Raw genomic sequence first — 19,625 nt, 5'->3', positions numbered from 1 at the left:
CGCAACCGAACGCTTTCTGCTTACCATTATTCCCCTTCGAAATGCAGTTTTGTGTATACGACTTGATCTCCGAGGTCTCCATGCGGATATAGAACCGAGTAGAAGCTTGCTGGGCACAAAGTCCTTTCTTGTTAAGGCCCTATCATACAGTGCCGGTTCTCAAGTGCCTCTGCAGGAAACTTGTACGAAGGAATGTACTGCACACAAACACAAACTTGTGTCTCGGTGAACATCGATCGCAGAGCTTTTGCGTGAGCAGCTTCTTAGTTCGCTGGTTCTTGGCGCAGTCAAAATACGGCACAGTAAAAGTTGCCTGGCCGAATGATTTTCAGGCACAGCGCGACTCGGAGGAATAACCATTGTACATACCGCTCAAAAAATGCGGTAAGAACACCTCTAAGGCAAGCAGCTAAGCTGATGCGGCGAGAACACGTCGAAAGGAAAAGAAGAGGAAGAAGAAGAAGAAGAAGAAGAAGAAGAAGAATATGATGATGATGATGATGTGTGGTGTTTATGGCGCAAGTCCCGTTTGGCGAAAGAGAGCCATGACAAGCGTTAATGCTAACGATGTATTGTGGATGGCGTGCACAATGAATACCTCATGGTGGATGTGACATGGCTGTGAAAGGGTTTAAATCCTGTCGCGTAAGTGGCGTAGAATATATATAGGTGCTAAAATAATGACGCTGACTAGGTAGTGATATGGGGTATGGCAACGGGCTATCATTAAAACATGATGCAATAAAACATAAGAGTGACACCACAGTTTCAAGAGAGCCCTTGGAGACAGGGCTGTTAGTCATGTGCTGAAAGTTGCCTGGCCGAATGATTTTCAGGGTCTCGGTTTCGGCTAAGGAATCTAAGACTATTTGCAGATTAAAAAGCGGTTCATCGCTAAGAAAAAATGCGGGTGAAAATGTATATTTTCGTGATATCAGAAGGGAAATACTTTTTCCTCTCTGTTTCTATTGCAGAGCACTGAATAAGAACATGGAGCACTGTCAGACTATTGCCGCGCTTGCTACAAGTTGCTGGATCGCCCTCAGTCGAGAGATAACCGTGAGTACCGTATGTGTGGCCTATCCTTAATCGGCAAACAAGTACTTGCTTGTAATGTGGTCTTTTCCCACTTATCCAGTTCCCCAGTTTTGGTTTTATTATGTGAAGCTTATTCATTGCTTATTCCACTCGCGTTGCCATTGATTCCTCAATTTACGGAGTAGAAAAGGCCTTAATTCTGTGGCAAGGATGGGGATATTTCCATCTGTGTCGCTAAGAGTTACTGACGTAGCGCTTTCGTACGCAGCTTCGTTGCCTCTTATACCTGTGTAACCAGGGCCGCTATTTTGTAGCAATGCCTTATGCCTTATCCCATGCTATTCTTATCACGGCCCCCTGATCCTGTTGATAATGTGGGCAGACCGTCGCTCTGACCACTGGCCAAGCGCGAAATGCCTGAAAAAGTATAGAATCGGAAAAGGCATCGCTACAAAGTACCGGCCCAGGTACCCAGCATATCAAAATCACTTCATTGGACATATATATTGAGCGCAACAGACTGTACAGCTCACTAAAAATTGAGTTTCTATATTTTTTGGGCTAAGTATGGCTGTGACTACACTTAAAGAATCTGTAAACGCAATGGCCCTTGCAAGGTTTGTGATCCTGATGTTTTGAATAGCCCAGAGTATAGCGTAGACTTCCGTTTTAAAGATGCTTGTGTGGGGATTTAGTGCACCGAATATTGAAAATGAAAGTCCCAGAGCTGCGTAGGAAACTCCATTAGGAGACTTGGAAGCGTCTGTGTAGTATTCTGTACAGGAGTACTCCTGAAGTTCACGGAAATGGGATTGTATGTGTGCTTCTGGCACCCGCTTAGATATTTCTACGAAAGAGCTGTCGCATTCAATGGTCTGCCATTCCTACGGTGGGGGCAGGCGAGTGGGAGGCGAGTTAGGACATTCTCTGGAACTAATACACCTGTTTCTTCTGCCAGTGCTATCACACGAAGGTTCAACAGAGCCCTAATAGCTGGGCAACACGTCGAAAAGACACAACGTGCCAACAGGAACTGCAAGTTCTTTCATTTCCGCCCGTCTACTGGAGTCTCCACCAGAAGGCAGCACGTGGTGTCTATTCTATAAGTGTCCACCTTGTGGACCCGTCCACTTCGTCTGCCGCAGAACTGCTGACTGAGTGTGGAGCGCCTGTCTCATTTAGATGCGTACCCCAGCCCAGCCAACCAAAACTTCAGCAGCAGATGAAATGTTGTAAGGATTGTTACCGGTCATGTAAAAAGGGGTAGCTAGCGCATGCCGTTGTCCAACTCATCCACGCTAAGGACATGGTTGAAGTGAAGAACATGTTCTCATCGAGAACGGCGAGTAGTGGGTTTATTTAAGATATCTACATGAATTGGAAACATTGGTTGCGCTTTCTAGACAATCGCATGTAAGAAGACAGAACAGGCGCAATGTGATTGGAATGTCTTCTTAATGTGATTGTCTAGAAAGCGCAACCAATCTTTCCAATTACAATGAACCAACTTGCCCAACAACGCATCCTGCTTATCTACATGAAGAATGGCGAACATCACATCCCATCAGTACAGCATGACGGAAGTGAAGCACACCGATGAGCCTACAAACGTCTTCTTAAACACCCTCTGTCCTGCCTAGATCCCTAGGCTAGGGAAACTGCCGTCCAACCTTCGTCCAGTCGGAGTGTCCAAGGTCGTCGAAGAACCCGCGTTGAGGGCGAGAAATCACGAACTCGCACCCGCACCTTTGTTCACTGCACACACACAGAAAGGAGGGGGAAGCCTCGTCGACAGGGTCTGTCATACTTGGCTCTTGCTGGCGCGTCTTGGTTCCTGGGATGACCCTGCAGCTAGCTGGGGCGTTTGTCAAACGACCGTGGCGGTTACCGGGGTCCGTGAGGTAAAGCCTTAGAACACATCTTTTCCAGGAGTGTTTTGCTCCCATTGGTCCGTGAAGGCGACAATGAACCAACAAACAATAATCGGTCCGCCAAACCTGCATTGCCTTGCTGGCGCCGGTAGTCTGTCCGAGGGAGTCGCATTTGTTGGCTTCGCGAAGCTATTCGTCGCAGTGGTGCGGCAGAGGCTAGAAGGTAGCTAACCTCGCCGGGCTATTGTAACAATGTACACTAGGTGGACATTTACATAATAGCCCATAACACTTCTTTGCCCCATGATTTACGAATTTTCGAGAATTTTCACTCAATCCAACGTGTTAATAGTCTAAATAATAGTCTAAAGCAGCTGGTAAAATTAATCCTTCCCTACTAAGTTCATTAAAGTTCATGCTCATAGGTAATGAATGGAGAGCATACCTGCGTTTGCGTGTACATGAATCGGCGAATTAGATTTGGAATTGCCAGCAAGATCAAATGTAGAGCTTCTCATGTAGAGACAGAACGCCTTTCTTATATATAGGTTGCTCGCAAATAAAAATAAGTAAATTATTTTATAGGTAAAAATAAATAAATCATGTTATAAATAAATATAAATAAAGAAATGAAAAGCACACAATCGTTCTGCTTTGGGGGAACGAAGTTTTTGAGAATGCCATGTCAGAGGTAAGACTATCCGACAGTTTGGTTATGTTTTGATGACAAAACAATAAGTTAATAATCGACCCTTGGAACTAATGATTTGGCTATTACACCATTTACGTTTCTTCCGATAACATTAGTGTTGCGGTTGTTTTGCTGCGTTATTTGTGGAATCTGGTAGAAAAAAGGCAATATTTTTGCAAAGAAAAACTTTCGCCCCTCGTCAAACTATATTTCCAGCAGTTTCGCAAGGAATAAATTTATTGCGTAGGGATAGAGTTTTGTTGGTATGATCATTACAGTCTTTGGAAGTACGTGACACAAATCATACCGAGGATAAGAAAAAGCGTTCCATAAGAGACAAGGGCAGGTAAGCTATCTGAAGTATCTCCTACTTTGATATCGTATCTGCTGAAGCAGCGGCAGACGCCTCACAGCAAACATCGACCTGGGAGAGGCTTAATGCTTGCGATATACATACGGGATGATTAACTGTATCGTTAACATAATCTTTACAAATCACTCATGACACGTTGCAGAATTCTACATTTAGCGTTATAGTCCCAGATGCAGAAATTCTTTGCACAAGAAATCAAACTAATTATACGCATAATTCACAATTTTGATTTTTTTAGCTTTAAGACTGCTTCCTTTACACCACAAATTCCTATTTACGAAGTGTAGCCAGTGAATCGTACGGCTATATTCACTAGGAACGAATTCTCAGGATGGCATCAGTTTTGAGATTCGTGTTTCGGAAGTTTGCAACAACCTGCGATGGGGCTGCAGCAACATTCTAGCCTCAATGCGTATAAGGCGTTTTTTGTTGTGTGTGTGTGATGTTTGTTCAAATTCTGGTGTTTTACGAGCCGAAACCACGATGTGATGAGGCAACCGTAGTAGGGGACAGCGGATTAATTTTGGCCACCGGGGGTTTTTTGAACGTGCACATAAGCGTGTACGGTACACGGGTGTTCTCGCATTTCTCCCCCATCGAAATGCGGCCGCTGCGGTCGGGATTGGTGTGTCGTTAAAAAAAAAAAAGAAAAAAAGGAAGCGGAACAACAGCGCATTTTCACCGCAACTTTGAATGCGCTTGTGTCCAACGTGGTGCCACACTCGAAATTTCATCAGAAGCGGACGAGCCTTGTGAAATCGCTGGCTTCAGTGCGTGCATTGCACTATATCTGCTCAAGTAATTAGTTGAATACTGATTCAATTCAATTATGTTGCATACATGTCCGAGTACTTCATAGCAATAAGTAGATTTTTGCCGACCTCCGCAGGCGAATAAAAAAACGTATTTCTGTCAACATTGAAATAAAACATGCAGTAATATAATGCCATATTCTTCCTCTACGGCATTGCATTCTGTGGGTGCTGGAAATACGAGCACACAGGCCTCGATTCTCTGTTTAAAGAGGAAAAGAACCGCGGCTTCAGACGGGACGCCAGACGAAGTAGTGGACACCCGCCGTGGTTGCTCATTGGCTATGGTGTGCGGCTGCTGAGCACGAGGTCGCGGGATCGAATCCCGGCCATGGCGGCCGCATTTCGATGGAGGCGAAATGCGAAAACACCCGTGTGCTTAGATTTAGGCGCACGTTAAAGAATCCTAGGTAGTCGAAATTTCTGGAGTCCTCCATTACGGCGTGCCTCATAATTAGGAAGTGGTTTTGGCAAGCAAAACCCCATAATTTTTTTTTTAACGAAGTAGTGGACGCGACAGGCGGTGTCTGGATGACGTGAAACACGCCGCCCAAATTTCCCAGCACTGAAGCAGTGTGATTATGCAATCATTCGTGTGTCCTGTTCCTCACTTATCATTTCTGAAGGGTCGCAGGTTCGATTCCCGGGGGTCACCGGCGGGCGCGATTGGCTGTTGCTAGGCAGTGTGACGCATCAGAAGCTGATCACAAGGACTTAGCTATTATTTGACGAGACATCATTTAGAAAGTTGTCGGGCATGATGAACACCTGAATCGTTTCTGACAAGCCAGGATTGCTTTCTTCAGAAATAAACTTGTAAAGCTTTTGTGTAATGAAAGCAGCTTATCTCCCTGGCACAAGTCAAGAACAAACAGTACACCATGTGATTATGTTAATTTGGGGTACAGAGGAGTTCGTTAGTGGCATCTCCTCAATTTAGTGAGCTTATCTTCAGGTAATCTTTCTGGACTTGCACAAAGCTAATTAAAGCACTTTTTGGGGCCTTTTTTCCTATACCCAGCAAATAAGTGTTACTTCAATCAATAAAGAGATAAGGAAACGCTAATACCTTGAACGATAAGAGAAAAAATAATTATTTAGCACAGAAAATTGGTAGTAACACATGGCTAACACAATTCCAAACAGCCAAATAAATGGTCACCTGCCCTTTCAGTATCAAGCCCCCCAGAAATAGTCTTACAGTATGAGAAAAGGTTCCAATGACTCGACAGCCCGATTGCTGAGGCAGTGAAAAACGCAATTAAATCATATACGAAACACCAATTACCTCAATTTCGCAGATAAAATGTTATTAAAATAGCACCAGAACTTTGCTGCATAAAATACATAAAGGTTGCATAAAAATTGGGACAAAGCAGTAACTGAAAGACAGAGGGAGCTACAACGCACCCATGTTGAAAAAGATTACAAGGAAAATGATATATATGCATATTTAAGTTTACAATTTTCGCTCCATCATATAGAAAAAGAACGCATGCACTTAGAGCATAAAAGGTTCATGTGCCTGAAGAATGCAGCGCAGTACAAAGAAGCGTCATGAGAACCGAAAAGTAGATCTTACTACGAATGCTTGCAACCTACAATCAGGCATGTGCCATGTCATGCCTTGAATGGATGAAATTCATAAATCTTACACACAAAGGAAGTTACCATCACTCTTATTGGCTTCCTCAGGGGACTCCTTGAAATTGAACTAGAAAAATGTACTCAGTGTCAAAAACAAAGAGAAGATAAGACCCTATAGCGTTCTTCCTGAAATAAACAGCGCAAATAACTTCATGTATCAATTCTATGGACACTTCGCCGATTCGGTGTGCATTTACATTTCACAACCACCCAAACAGAGACGAGAAGGATGAATTAAGATAACACACATGAACGCTGACTCAAGTAGAAGTTTATTCGTGAAGACGAAGATTTTAAACACACTGGCCCACTTCACAAAGAAAAAGCCATGGATGCGCAGCATACACAGCCCGGCACAACAAAGAAGGACCGAAATACGTCCTGTAGAATAAACATGTGCGTCAAAAACTAACAAAAACATGAAAAATGAAAGGTTTCTCCTGTAAGCGATAGTAACGCGAAGTACTGTAGCAACTCTTTCCCACTAAGGGTCACAGAAATCTTGCTTATGAATATTTTTTCGTGATCAATAAATAATGCTTCCATAAGTCCTTTTGTGTTCTGGTCTTTGTGATGAAACAATCGTTCTTTCTGCTCTATACCGCAACACCAGAAGAGTTCCAGAAGCAATATTTATTGATCACAAACGAAACAATTGCGTAACCAAGTTATCTGTTGCCCTTAGTGGGAAAAAGTTGTTCTCAAAAAAGTATTTCCCGTTGGGTAGTATCACTTATCGGACAAATCTTTCGCTTTTTCAATAGATTTGGCCGATAGTTCTCGTTTTTCACGCACGTTTATTCTACATGACATGGCTTTTTCATATTTTTTTTCTTGTCGCACGTGGCTGTTTCTGCCACGCACGCACGGATTTTTACCTTTGCCAAGTTGACCAGTGTGTTTAATACCTTTGTCATCAAAAGCAAACATTTAGTAGAGATTGCGCACGTGTGTGCTCCTACCTATTTCGTCGTCCGCCTCTGTTCGTGCTGCTGTTTACAGTACCCACGTATCACTTGGTTAGGCTGGTAAACATTCTCACAAAGAAAAGTAAATGCCTCCCCTCAAAAGGTAGCCCATCCATTACTACTAAACGCCAGAGCAAATCGAAAGTAAGCCTTCACAGCTTCCATGCAGCAGCTAGTACACCACAGAGTAACACAAAAAATAGTTGAAAATCCCACTTGATGGAGATTGGCAACAGAGATGCGAGCTTGCTAGTGAATCAGCCACATATCAACGGGTGTCTCTTGCACGACGCCAAGGTGCTTTTGGCGTAGAACACTTTAGCATCTGGGAATTTACTGCATACGTAACCTGGGAGAAGGGAATGTGGACAGAAAATGAGATTGCGCGGATTAAGAATCTGCCACACACTGCACATAACTACGCACGAAATAGAAGTACGCACTATACTGGCAAGTAAAAATTTGGGACTCTTTACGAGTGCCGTCGAGAAAAGGAAGGAATGGGTTGCTACGGTAAATGTTAGCTAAAACACGCACAGCGATGTTTCACAGTGGGGAAAATATTGCCGGCTCTCTCGCAGAACCAAAGACCACGCGACAGTGCATAGCCGATACCAAACATATATCGAATCTTTGGGTAGAAGTCCAGTAGAAGGAATGACCTAAACATACGCCGAGAGCGATGCGAGCGTGAGCGTGCCTGTACGAGTGAGAACATGTACCGCTTCTTTGAAGCTAGCGGCGCTCCGGCGTGGCTCCGATCATCCCGCGCGATTTGTGTGCAGAACGTCGCGTACACGCCCTTGCGCGTTTTACGCGGTAGCCTCCGCGCAGTGAGCTAGCTTTGTGCACGCGTCATTCTTCACCGCGCAAACGGTGCTCGAGTGCGACGCTTACTTAGCTCGAGGCGACAACGCGCCGATTGGAGCTCCTTTCGCTTCTGCAAGCAACGAATATTCGGATCGGTCCAACTCAAAGAGGCAGCAGAGAACAGTGGCATGTTTCGGTTATCGCTTATTAAAATTGTACAGTACGCCTTCAACGGCAAACCGCCGCGCTAGATAAAGATGCTTACTGCGGTAGTTTTGGCGGTGATTGACGATAAGGTGAGCCCGTCGGCGGCTCTGTTCTTTGACCACGTCACCACACCTCTGTTCATTTGCGCTGTGTATCCGTGTACAGTCACCGCGCGGAAGCTGTGACTAATCGGTTGGCCGTTCTCCGAAAATCCCAAAGAGGCGAAATATATTTCGCGGTGCGCCGCAGCATTAGCCGCAACCTAAATCGAGGCGCGCTTAACCGCTACGGCACAAATGCTGATCACACTAACCGTATGGTATACGATGAGCCACTACGGAAAAAAAATATTATTCTGACGTTCCACGTGCCAAACCAACGATCTGATTATGAGGCGCGTCGTAGTTGGGTACTCCGTATTAATTTTGACTTCCTGGAAATTTTTACGTGCATACAATGCACAATGCACGAGCGTTTTTGCATTCCGCTCCTTTGGAATGCGGCCGCTGCAGGGATCGTATCCACGACCTCGAGCCTCAAATTGCCACGGCGGCCGCCATAGTTACGAAATGCGTAAGCGTCAAGTGCAACACTGCCTTCCGGTACTAGTGTGGTACAAGTGTAGCACAGCTGCACACCTGCTGCACAATTATTTGTCGCGGTTCTCCTAAGCTCGTAGTGCCTGCCTGAATACCTTGAAAGGCAGCGCGCCTCTAACGTATTGGAACGCGATAACAAGCGCTTTGACGGCCCACGTGTGCCCCCATGAAAGATGACGGGGCCACTGTACAAAATTATCACTGCGCAGAGAAGCCGATCATTACGTTCCACTTGTGTTCTCTCATACAAATGAAGGAAACGGTATTACGAACAAATGAAGCAATGCAATTTTACCCACATGGGGCGCCGCTGCATCTTCGCCTACCATTGTTTCAAACGAAGTGATGGTCAGTGTTGCCAGGTTTGGCTATATATAGCCAAATTGGGCTACAGAAAAAAATTTTTGGCGTCGACTTGGGCGAGTTGGCTACTGGGCTACTGAAAATCTGCGACTTGGCTTTGATTGGGCTATGAGTGGCGCCTTAATCTACGCTCGAGAGGTGACTCTCATACAGGAAAACAAATCTGGAAGGCTGAACGGAAACATGAGCTTCAAGAACTTACTCTTAGGTGTGAGCGTCACGAACGTGAGAATGGACGCGAACGTGAGTATCAGGAACGTAAGCATGAGCGTGAGCAAAAGTATGAGAGAGAGAAGGCAGCACTGCTCAAAGAAATACAGTATTGTGATCAGTTAATGGCACAGAGACAACGGCTGTCTGAGAATTCTGCAGGTAGTACAGAGCGAAAGAATGAGGAAGCATCTAGCAGATTTTCGCCAAAAGCCGACGAGAAGAGTAGTGCCTGTGAGATTGGCTGCAGATTCATAGGTAAAGGGAAAAAGCTAGCTGCTAACGATGCCTTAGTGGCAACAGAGGCCGTTAAAGGCCGCAAAGAGAGCGACGAGGTGCTGTGCCAACAGATGACTGTAGAGACAGCTAGGCCAGCTGCGAACAAATTGGCACAGTTACCGCGCGTGTGCGTCGCGGGTAATGTTAGCGAGGTTGCTAGCGAAGAAAAGGGTCCTGCTGACCCGACAGACGCGAGCACCCATGTCAGGTCAGATCTGCGTGCAGAAGTGAAGTGCGAGCTGGACGATGCAGTTGAGAATAGTTCTCGGTGTGGCGAGCTCCGTAGTTCACGAGAGAACTTCAGATAGAGAAGCACAGGGCAACACGTAATGCAAAAATGATTTAGAGAACACTTCATTAAGTGCAGCAGAACATTCTTCTTGCGGAACAACACCACCATCTAACTCAGTTAACAATATTGTGTTACATTCGGAACCCTTGACAGTTTTCCAAAATTTTTTGGTATTTTCAGTCAGCAGAGATGGAAGTGTATTGTAAAAGAAAACGCGTTTAGCTTCTTTGACTGCGTTTTTAAACAGTGAAGCAACCTGCTGATACGCACGCCAGCTATCAGTTGTGTCCCGTTTTCTTTTTTTTTTGCGAAACAGCCGCTTCTTCCTGTTCTAGATACGTTTTAGGGATGCATTAAACCACGCTGCTCGATGGTTGCACCGGAAAACTCGCAGGGGTATGTATTCTTGCACTAATTCGTTAAATTTTTAAAAAGCGACAACTTCTGTTCAACGCTCCGAGTGCAAAAGTCCATATGGACCATTTATCATCGTTAATGCTTGCGGAAATCACTTGAATCTCGGTTTGCAGTGCCTCGCCTTTCCATTCCGCCATCCGCGACTGGTTGCGTCCTTGTGATCAGCTTCTGATGCGTCACACTGCCTAGGAAGAGCCAATCGCGCCCACCGGTGACCCCCTGGAATCGAACCCGCGATCCTTCTGAAATTATAAGCGAGGAGCAGGACACACGAATGATTGCGTCACCGCGCTGCTTCAGTGCTTGGAAATTTGGGTGGCGTGTTCCACGTGACCCTGACACCGCCTGTCGCATCCACTACTTCGTCTGGCGTCCCGATAAAGTCGCGGTTCGTTTCCTCTTTAAGCAGACATTCGAGGCCCGTGTGCCCGTGTTTCGAATATCCACAGAAGGCCATTCCATAGAGGAAGAAGACGTCATTGTACAACTGCATATTTTATTTTAATGTTGACAAAAATACTTTTCTTTAATGTCGCCTGTGGAGGTCGGCAAAAATCTACCTATTGCGCTGAAGTACTCGGAGATGTATGCATCACTTGAACGGAAAACCAGTGCGCACACTTCAATAATAACAAAGTGAATTGAATCAGTGATCAACTAATTACTTGAGCAGATATACTGCAACGCACGCCTACTGAATAAATGCGATGCGACGCATAACATTGGTCGCGTATTTGGGACACGGGACAGCGCGGTACTACAGCGTAGTATCAAACACGAACGTCGCCTTGAAATCAATCGCTTTAACAGCCGCACGGCAATAATCGAGAGATAAGTGTCGGGGTGAACGCCATAAGGTCAGAGACCACTCGAGGAACACAACTTTCGCAACAAAAATTGTATTAGCACAAGAAATAAAGAAAATGAACGGCCAGTGAAGTCAGAAAACAATTAGTTGGCAGTTACAAAGGAAAGCAATTTAAAAAAAAGAAATGTCGCAGAGCTCGCTTTATTTACTAGAAAGATGATCGAAAATTCGTTAAGCTGATGTGACACATATTGTGAAGTGGCGAGGAGGATTCTCCGCTGCAGTGCACATGCTGCAATGGCGAAGTTTAGGGTGCTCCTCTGATCCCACCGAACTCATCTGTACTGCTGAGCAAGATACGGAACTCTACCTCTCCGTCTCGGACGTAGCCGTTATCCTTCAGCGAGGCAATGTCTGTAGTAAATTGGAGGTGGAAGTGGAGCAACGAGGGGTCATCGCGGTTGCAGCAACAACGCTCGGCAGCTGGAGTCAACCGAGCTATATGGAATGAATGCACCGCGCTCACTTTCCAGAAAGGCGGCCAACACTTGGAGTCCACCCGCGTCCCGTTAAACTCGATCTTCAGAACGAGGTCAGCTGCACAATCGCTGTACTTCCAAACGGCAATGTTAAAGTACGTGTCCGCCATGTGCTGCACCGTAATCTCGGCAAACTGTTTTATGCCTTCCTGGCACTGAATGATTTCCTCAAAGTTTTCTACGGTCAGCCGATATGTCACGCGCCCATTTTTTTTAATGCGCGCGGGTATCGACTGCGCACTGGTCAAATGCCGAACGCCACCGTACACACGCTCACAATGAGCAATGACGCGGCTGGAATCACCCTCCGGGGAAGTTTGCCGCGAGTGTTTCAGGTGACCTGAGTGTTCACGCTTTCGACGTATCTCATCTTCTTGTTCCGAGCGCAGCGACCTCGACGTGCTGGCTTCTTCCAATGGATTTTGCTGAGACGTCCGCTGCTGCGACACGGTCGAGGAAATCGTGGCGGTGATTTGTTCCATCTCGGCCTTTAAATTCTGCTCCCATGCTCCGAGCTCGCGAGTGAACCTGGCTTCATGGTTTCTGGCTTGTTCTGTAAGCTCATTCAACTGACTCTGAATCACTGGCAGCAGCTGGTCGTGGTTGAGGCATCCCAGCATCGCCTTCACGTGTTCAAGGGAAGCGTTCAAGTCTTCGATCGTCACTGCTGTAGGTTGTGAGGACTCTGTGATCGCAGTAGAAACACCGGCACTGCATCCGGCTGCGTAGTGCGTTGGCAGGTCTCTGTGCTGGACTCCCTCGCCGCATCGCCAACAGTCCACGGTGTGAAATGTGCACTCGTTCTCGTAGTGTTCCAGCATGCGGTCCATGGTGCCCGTGTACTCGCAGCCGTGCGCTTCGTTCCAGCAGTACACCTTAATAGTAAATAAAATATATAAATTGCCCACATTAAAATTTTTGGCCGACAAACTATTTCTACTAAAGGCGCCTTCTATACCTGTCCCTAACTTTTAGAACACATCTTTACATGAATTACGGTGTGAACCAGCGTTATCGCCAGATTCTTTGGGGAAGCAATTATGCTCAAAATCAACAAGCAGTATCTGTCGCTGTCTCAAGATTAAAGATCCATGAAAGACGAATACTAGGTTAAAGTTAATCACTTAATTATGCTTCTAAATAGCAAGACAGCTACTCTCGCACAAGAAGCAACCTTGGTAAGCGAGAGTCGAGGAAAAATACGCCCATTGTTCAACTATTCTTCCAGCTCCAAACTCATCTACGGAAAGACAGCAACATTCTTGTGCAGTGGAGACCGCCATGTTCTTTTCGCTTGCTAGCTTGCTCCTCGAAGAAATGGGGTCACCCACTACGGGCCAAGTCATCTGTCATAGGGCGGGCGGTTGGGAGTGAGTGGGGGTGTAGGTGGTGTTGAGGAATAATGTCTTAAAGTAAAAATTTGCACAATTTGTAGTTTTCCAGAAGCGACACCATCTTTTAGAAGAATAACTAGTGAATTTATTTTGTAGTGTGCCCAACTTCATTTTCTGATGTTTTAGTGCGAATTTCAAGGGAAAGAAGAATAATGTGTACATAGAAAGTGATTAACTATCACTCAAGTGTCACTCAAGTGATTATCACCAGGTTCCCTTTGAATATAGGGCAGAAACGTTTAGTTTTGATGGACGGTAAAAAGTAACATGTAGTCAGGGTGAATTTGTGTGCTACTTTTCGGCAATAATAAAAGCGACACTAATCGTTCGGCGTGCAGATATGCCGCGGCGGAATGATACGAATACGAATGCATAATTGCCCCCCCCCCCCCAAATATAACTGGCAGGAATTGTCTTTCCTCCTCACCTTCAGGGTGTTCGCTGTTCTGCCAGGGAATTCACAAACCACGCATTCCGCTTCTTCGAATTGCACTTGATCCAATGGACACCGCCCGACGCTCCCTTCGAAGCAAGATTGGCACAGAGCGTCACCACACGGCAATATCACCATCCGTTTGGGGATCATGCGGCAGAGGCCGCATACACGTGCACTGGGAACGTCATCGACGAGCCGCGTCGGTCGCCAGTTGACGCCTGCGACGACGTGGTCGCGAAAACGGTGCACCCGTCCTCGTCCGTGATCCGGCATGGCGGCGTCTTCAGGCACGAATACTACGCCCATACGAGAGTGCGGTGGCTTCCTTTACCGAGCTTATCGCTACTGGGTGGCGTCAGACACTTTGCCCAGATAAGCGTCGACGAGAGATAAAAGGAGCCCTGCACGCACTGTCGCGTGGAATGGGGAACACTTATCTCACCTTGACCTTCGTAACGCGGCGAGGAACGATTGCTTCGTTATCGTCGGCGACAGCCGTTCCATACATCTAACGCCGATTCAGCCTCGTCACATGCATATACATTGGGCTTGTTCCGCTGTCACGTGCACTCGGCCGCAACGTATAATGCAGAGCACGCGAACGCGTGGCGAAACGGTCCTCCTTGCCTTCAGGCGTCGCAACCCTGTCGTCGAGACCGACTGCTGCGCGCATGCGCATTCCTCCGTGACCGCAAGCGTGCAGGTTTCCGCGCCTCCTTCTTGCGCGCCGGCGATAACGGGGTAGATGTGGCCCTCCTACGATTGCCGCTGTGGGGGATTCGAACGGGACGACTTCGATGACGCAACGGAAATTAAGGGTGCGGTCGAATAATTTTGTTCGATACGCGTTCTGTTCGCTTGCTGCAACGTCACAAAGTAGCAGTATGCAAAATTTCTCAGAACGAGGCGGATAGAGCAGCCAATCGTCAAGCGGTGAACTCCCCGGAAGTTTACTTCTCTCGTCTGCCGTCTGCTTCCACACACTATACTGTACAAAATGAAAAGTTTGTCTTCCAATGAATGAAATCTTTAACTAAAAAAAATGTATTTCGTTTTCTTTTCAAGCTTAAGTACGTTTTCAAATAGTAGTACGTGTGAATACTACAATTTATAACTATTAGTTTCTCTGCGTCGTCGCTTGGTGGTGTCCCACACAGCGAGGAGAAAAAGAACAAAGAAACGACGGGAACAGTGGCGCACCTTTTAAGAATCAGCAACAACATTCCAGTGGCTTCCTGGCACCGATGATGGGGCCGATTTTTTTGTACAACCAACGCGCTATTTGTTTCGAGAAGCGAAAGCGACGCCGGAATTTGCGTGCTGCCATTTCTTCAAACGCGTTTTGCAACGCCACCCGCTCTCCTTCCTCCTCGAGCAACGCCAGCGCAACAACCTAAGTTCCCAACGCATGCGCCATTTTCTCGAAAAACTATGGATTGGATCCGAATGTGCTATTCTGCAGCCTCAGCCGCCGGTTGGATCCAATCCAATCCAACAGACGCGCCATGCGAAGCCGCGCGCGTAACGAGCGTATGATCGCTCCAAACTTTCCAACTCCCGTCGGGTTCGGCGCCTAGCAGACAACGTGCTCGGTTTCATTCTCGTCTTGGCTGTCGCCATCTTCAGAGCCCCTTTTCCGCCGCGCTTTCTTGCTAGAGAACGCCCCGTTGATAAATAGAAATAAAGGACGAAGATTGGACACGAGAAGCCGCAGCGAAAGAAAAAGAAAAAAAAAAAACAGATGACTTGTTGGGTTCGCGACCGATCCCCTATGCGTCCGCGTCCGTGACTCGACAAAAAATTTGAAGGATGCTTAAGCTGCGCCTTTTAAGATTGGAGTGCGATAGCATTCAAACATCCCTGACTGCTCCTGACGCTTCCCGGCAAATGGAGCGTATGTAATCGTAATGTTAACCTGGAAACGCGTACCGTGTGTGTATGTGTGTTTAGTGACTTTTGAAGGAGAGGAAGAGAGAAGTGCTGTTAGATATGGAGCTGTTTCCTGGGGCTACTTCGAGTTCTCCAGACCACATCGAATCGCAGCACAGCTAATTGAGGAATGCAGAAGCAGGGGTGCCACATTCCTGAGGCAGGACATTTGCAAACAAGTTCGTACGCCGCCGGGATTAGAAGGGGCCCTTGGACAGTGGAGCCCAATCGTCACCCTTCTTCGCCTTTGAAGAAGGCATTTGCTACCACAGCGGAGCCCTACCGCCGGGACTAGAGGGGCCGTCGGACAATGGAGCATGAGCGTCCCCACTTCTCCTCCTTCGAAGAAGCGCATTGCAAGTCTGCGAGGCAAGACCGCAGAGAGCCGCTGGGTGTGACAACGCGATACGGGCGCCAACCATTGGCTGAAAATGGCGTCATCTGAGCGGACTCTCCCATTGGTCAAACATGACGCGACTTCCAGTGCTCGAAGGGTTTAAAAGAAGCATTCCAGAGAGACCAGAGCATTCCCTGATTCCCTGATTGACCTCTCTTGAACTTCTTGCCGCGGGCCGCAGCGTCCGAGTTGCTGCCGGCCCGTAATGACTGTACGACTGTTACTTCTCTCTCTCCTCCTTGTATATAACGTAAAATAAATACTCCCAAGTTTGGTTTTCATCCCGAAGTCCGTCCTTCAACCCCTACAGTGCATGAACGGCGAGCTTTGTGGCGGAAACACGGCCTCTTGCGTGGTTCACGATGCGGCGGAGGGGAACGCCAGCTGGAGTTAAAGGGACAAAAAGGTTACTATGAAGTCAAGTTCAAGTGATAAAGCAATGCACTAGACCCTCTAAGGCGTCAATATAATCGCGAACAGAGCTTTAGTAACCGAGGAGTTAAAGTAAATGCTTCACACTATTTAGACCCCCCAGCGACATTCCGGTACTAGCCCGATGACGAAGGCACTCCTCATAAGCATTTGTCACTAGTACTCAACTACCCGTATTAAAAAGATCATTTCATTAGATTATAAGACGGAACGAAATGCTACTTTTCTACTTCTCTCGATTGCAAGAAAAAATAAAACATTGGCATTACGCTTGAGTAATATGCGGGATCGAAAGGCTTCGTTTTCGCTCGACTCTGCGCGCTCGACATTGCGCCGCGCGGGCTTCGAGTTTCAGTTGTTTCGTTATCGCGTCGTGCTGCGGTGGTCATGCTGGCTCGCGAAACTTGCATTTGGGACAAGCAGCGAGAATGCCACCTCCATATTATGTCGTGGGATGCGTGGTCGGTCCGCGGAAATTGGCCAAGGTCAGTAGCAGCGGCGAATCCAGCGTTACTTATCACTGTGTGCCAACGAGTGAAGCTCTCAGTTCGAAGTGGGTAAGTGCCGTACCTCTGCCACAGCGCGCTGGCAAAGAGCCGAAAAATCACGTAGTGCGCTCGCTGCACTTTCGTACAGAGTATTACGAGTTCGACGCCGACTTACTGAAGTCGTGTGGAGTGCCTTTCAAAGCAGGCCGCCGCCGTAGTCGTACGCAACGACGCCGGCAGCGCGAGCCCTGTTGTGCCATTACCACAAGCCCGGATCCCGAATCTGCAAGATGCAGAATCTATCCTGCGAGCGCCATAATTCTCCCTTCACAAGTCAAGATGCTGCGCCTTCGTGCGGGAGAAGCCTCGGCGGAGCAGCGTGTTTTGACGTGCCCGCGGGTGCCCGACGGCCCGGCGCCGCACCTCCCTTGCCTGGAGGTCACCGCGCGCGCGAACTTTGAACCGAGTGGCCAGCGCGGTCGCTGGTTGGACCCCTCGGACGACCGTCGTGTGCTGACTTTGTATTGGGCCGGTTGAGTGACAATGGGCCTCGGGGATTATAAAAGCAGTGACAAGCCGCCTGAAAAACAGGATCCGCCGACCCCACCTGGAGAGAGGGTCGCTCCCGACTGGGGTGAGATGTGTCACGCGTTTTCGCCGGACGCCGTCGTGCGAGAACAGTCGCGTTTGTGTGAGCTCTCGGCCCCAGTGCCGATCCGTTCATGTCCTGTATGATAACCTGTATATAATGTATAAAGTCCCTTTTGTTATTCTCATCGACGCCAGGCTCGGAGTCTTCGCTACCAACGCTCTGTCACGAAACGGGTGACGAGCGCTACGGGACCACAAAGCCGTTATCGTGGTGCAGCGGTGCAAGTTCGTAACACTGCTGGCACCGGTTGGATGTCCGTAACACAGGCGGCACCGGTTGGGATGTCGTAACACTGGTGGCACCGGTTGGGATGTCGTAACACTGGATGGCAGCTACGGGATTGACCGGCATCAGCTACCTCGGCGCGGTGAGTGCCTGAAGTTTACCTCAAACACCAGACTTTCTCTGACACAGGTTATAGTAGCTTAGGGAAGGATTTGGTGTTGCATTGTGATAACCTTGTGTGTTTCAAGCCTAGTAAGAGTGTTTTGAAAACCAGGGGATGCTGAGGGGGTAAAACGGGGCAGTGTGTGAAATACTTGCATATGTCTCACTAGTAGTGTTATAGTAGCGTACGGCAGGTATTTTCAAAAAGGGTAAACAGCAGGAGGACAGTGTGAACGATGGAGAAGTACAAGGTGAAGGAACTTCTCGAAATTTGTGAGGAGTTGGGCATTGAGTTGGGCTCAACCAAAAGAAAGAATGCGATCCTTGAGGTCATGAGGACTGGGGACGTAACGGCTGAGGAAGCCGCAGAGGCCTTGGCGAATATCAATGAACGTCGGGAAAGGGAGAAAAGGAGAGAACAGGAACGTCGCGAAGAGGAAAGGAGAGAACAGCAACGTCGCGAGGAGGAAAAGGAGGAAAGGAGAGAGATTCGTGAGCACGAGCTTAAAATGAAAGAGTTGGAGACCCGAAATAGCTCGCCAGCGCCTAGTCTCACTTCTAATGTTCCAAGAATACGCGATCAACTTCCACCCTTTGTCGTCGGAGAGGATATGGCCAAATACCTCGTGAAATTTGAGCACGTGTGTGAACGGAATAGCATTGAGCGATCCCTCTGGGCACAGAATCTGTTAGCGTTGCTTCCTGGGGAGGCATCAGACGTAATAACTTGCTTATCGAAAGAGGCGTTTGATAGCTACAGTGATGTGAAGGAAGCGCTACTGCGGAAGTACAAATTGTCGCCCGAAGCTTTCCGGCAGAGGTTCCGGTATGCAAAAAAGGGTAAGGAGTCGAATGTTGACTTCGCGTTTCGTCTAAAAGCCGACTTGGTGGAATGGCTGAAGGGCGAAGAGGTTTACGACGACCGCGACAAAATTGTCGAATGCATCGCGTTGGAGCAGTTCTACCGTTGCATTGATGAGGATGTCCGGCTCTGGCTGCAAGATAGGCTAAAAGAGGTTAAGCTAAACAAGGCAGCAGAGTTAGCGGAAGAGTATTACACCCGCCGCAGCTTGCACAGCAAGGCAGTGCGCATAGAAAAAGCAGATAGAAGAGATGGGTTTTACGGGAAGCCCGACGAACGGAAGGAAATCACGCGTCGCGAGTTTCGGGACGACGAGTCCCTTCCCAAAGAAACTGTAAGGGATGGACAGAATGCATCTCAGAATGATGACGATGGTCCGAAACAGCGAAACGAAATGACGCGTTCTTTTGAAAAACGGAGACCGTTAACCTGCTACAATTGCAAAAAGCAAGGGCACATCGCTGCAAGCTGCCCAGAGAGAATTGCTTTTGCAACGATACAGGAAACTCACAAAAACATACGTCTATTGGAGCCCTATGTGCAGGAAATTAAGGTAAACGGCAAGAAGTGCCGAGCACTGCGGGACTCTGCAGCAACTATGGACGTTGTTCACCCGTCTTTCGTCTCCTCGAGTGATTTTACGGGAGAGTGCGTTAGGATACGGCAAGTGGCCGAGAAGGAGAGTGTCTGTTTACCGATCGCAACGGTTAGCATTGAAGGAGAA

General features: G+C 47.6%; 2 protein-coding genes across 2 annotated transcripts in view; both read right to left on the bottom strand.

The window, feature by feature from the left end:
• Nucleotides 1-19,625, bottom strand: part of LOC139060956 (uncharacterized) — a 278,066-nt gene that overhangs the window by 163,434 nt on the left and 95,007 nt on the right. The window lies entirely within an intron of this gene.
• LOC139046837 (uncharacterized) lies at nucleotides 11,090-14,249 on the bottom strand. Its single transcript, XM_070520750.1, has 2 exons — nucleotides 13,746-14,249; nucleotides 11,090-12,799 (listed from the first exon to the last, which is right to left on the bottom strand). Exons 1-2 carry the CDS (start codon nucleotides 14,058-14,060, stop codon nucleotides 11,693-11,695), a joined length of 1,422 nt encoding a protein of 473 aa, XP_070376851.1. The 5' UTR covers nucleotides 14,061-14,249; the 3' UTR covers nucleotides 11,090-11,692.

This window comes from Dermacentor albipictus, chromosome 6 (assembly GCF_038994185.2).
Source record: "Dermacentor albipictus isolate Rhodes 1998 colony chromosome 6, USDA_Dalb.pri_finalv2, whole genome shotgun sequence".
In the NCBI taxonomy this organism is placed as follows: Eukaryota; Metazoa; Arthropoda; class Arachnida; order Ixodida; family Ixodidae; genus Dermacentor; species Dermacentor albipictus.
The sequence above is the reverse complement of the archived record's forward strand: the minus strand, read 5'-3'. Positions and strand labels throughout refer to the sequence as shown.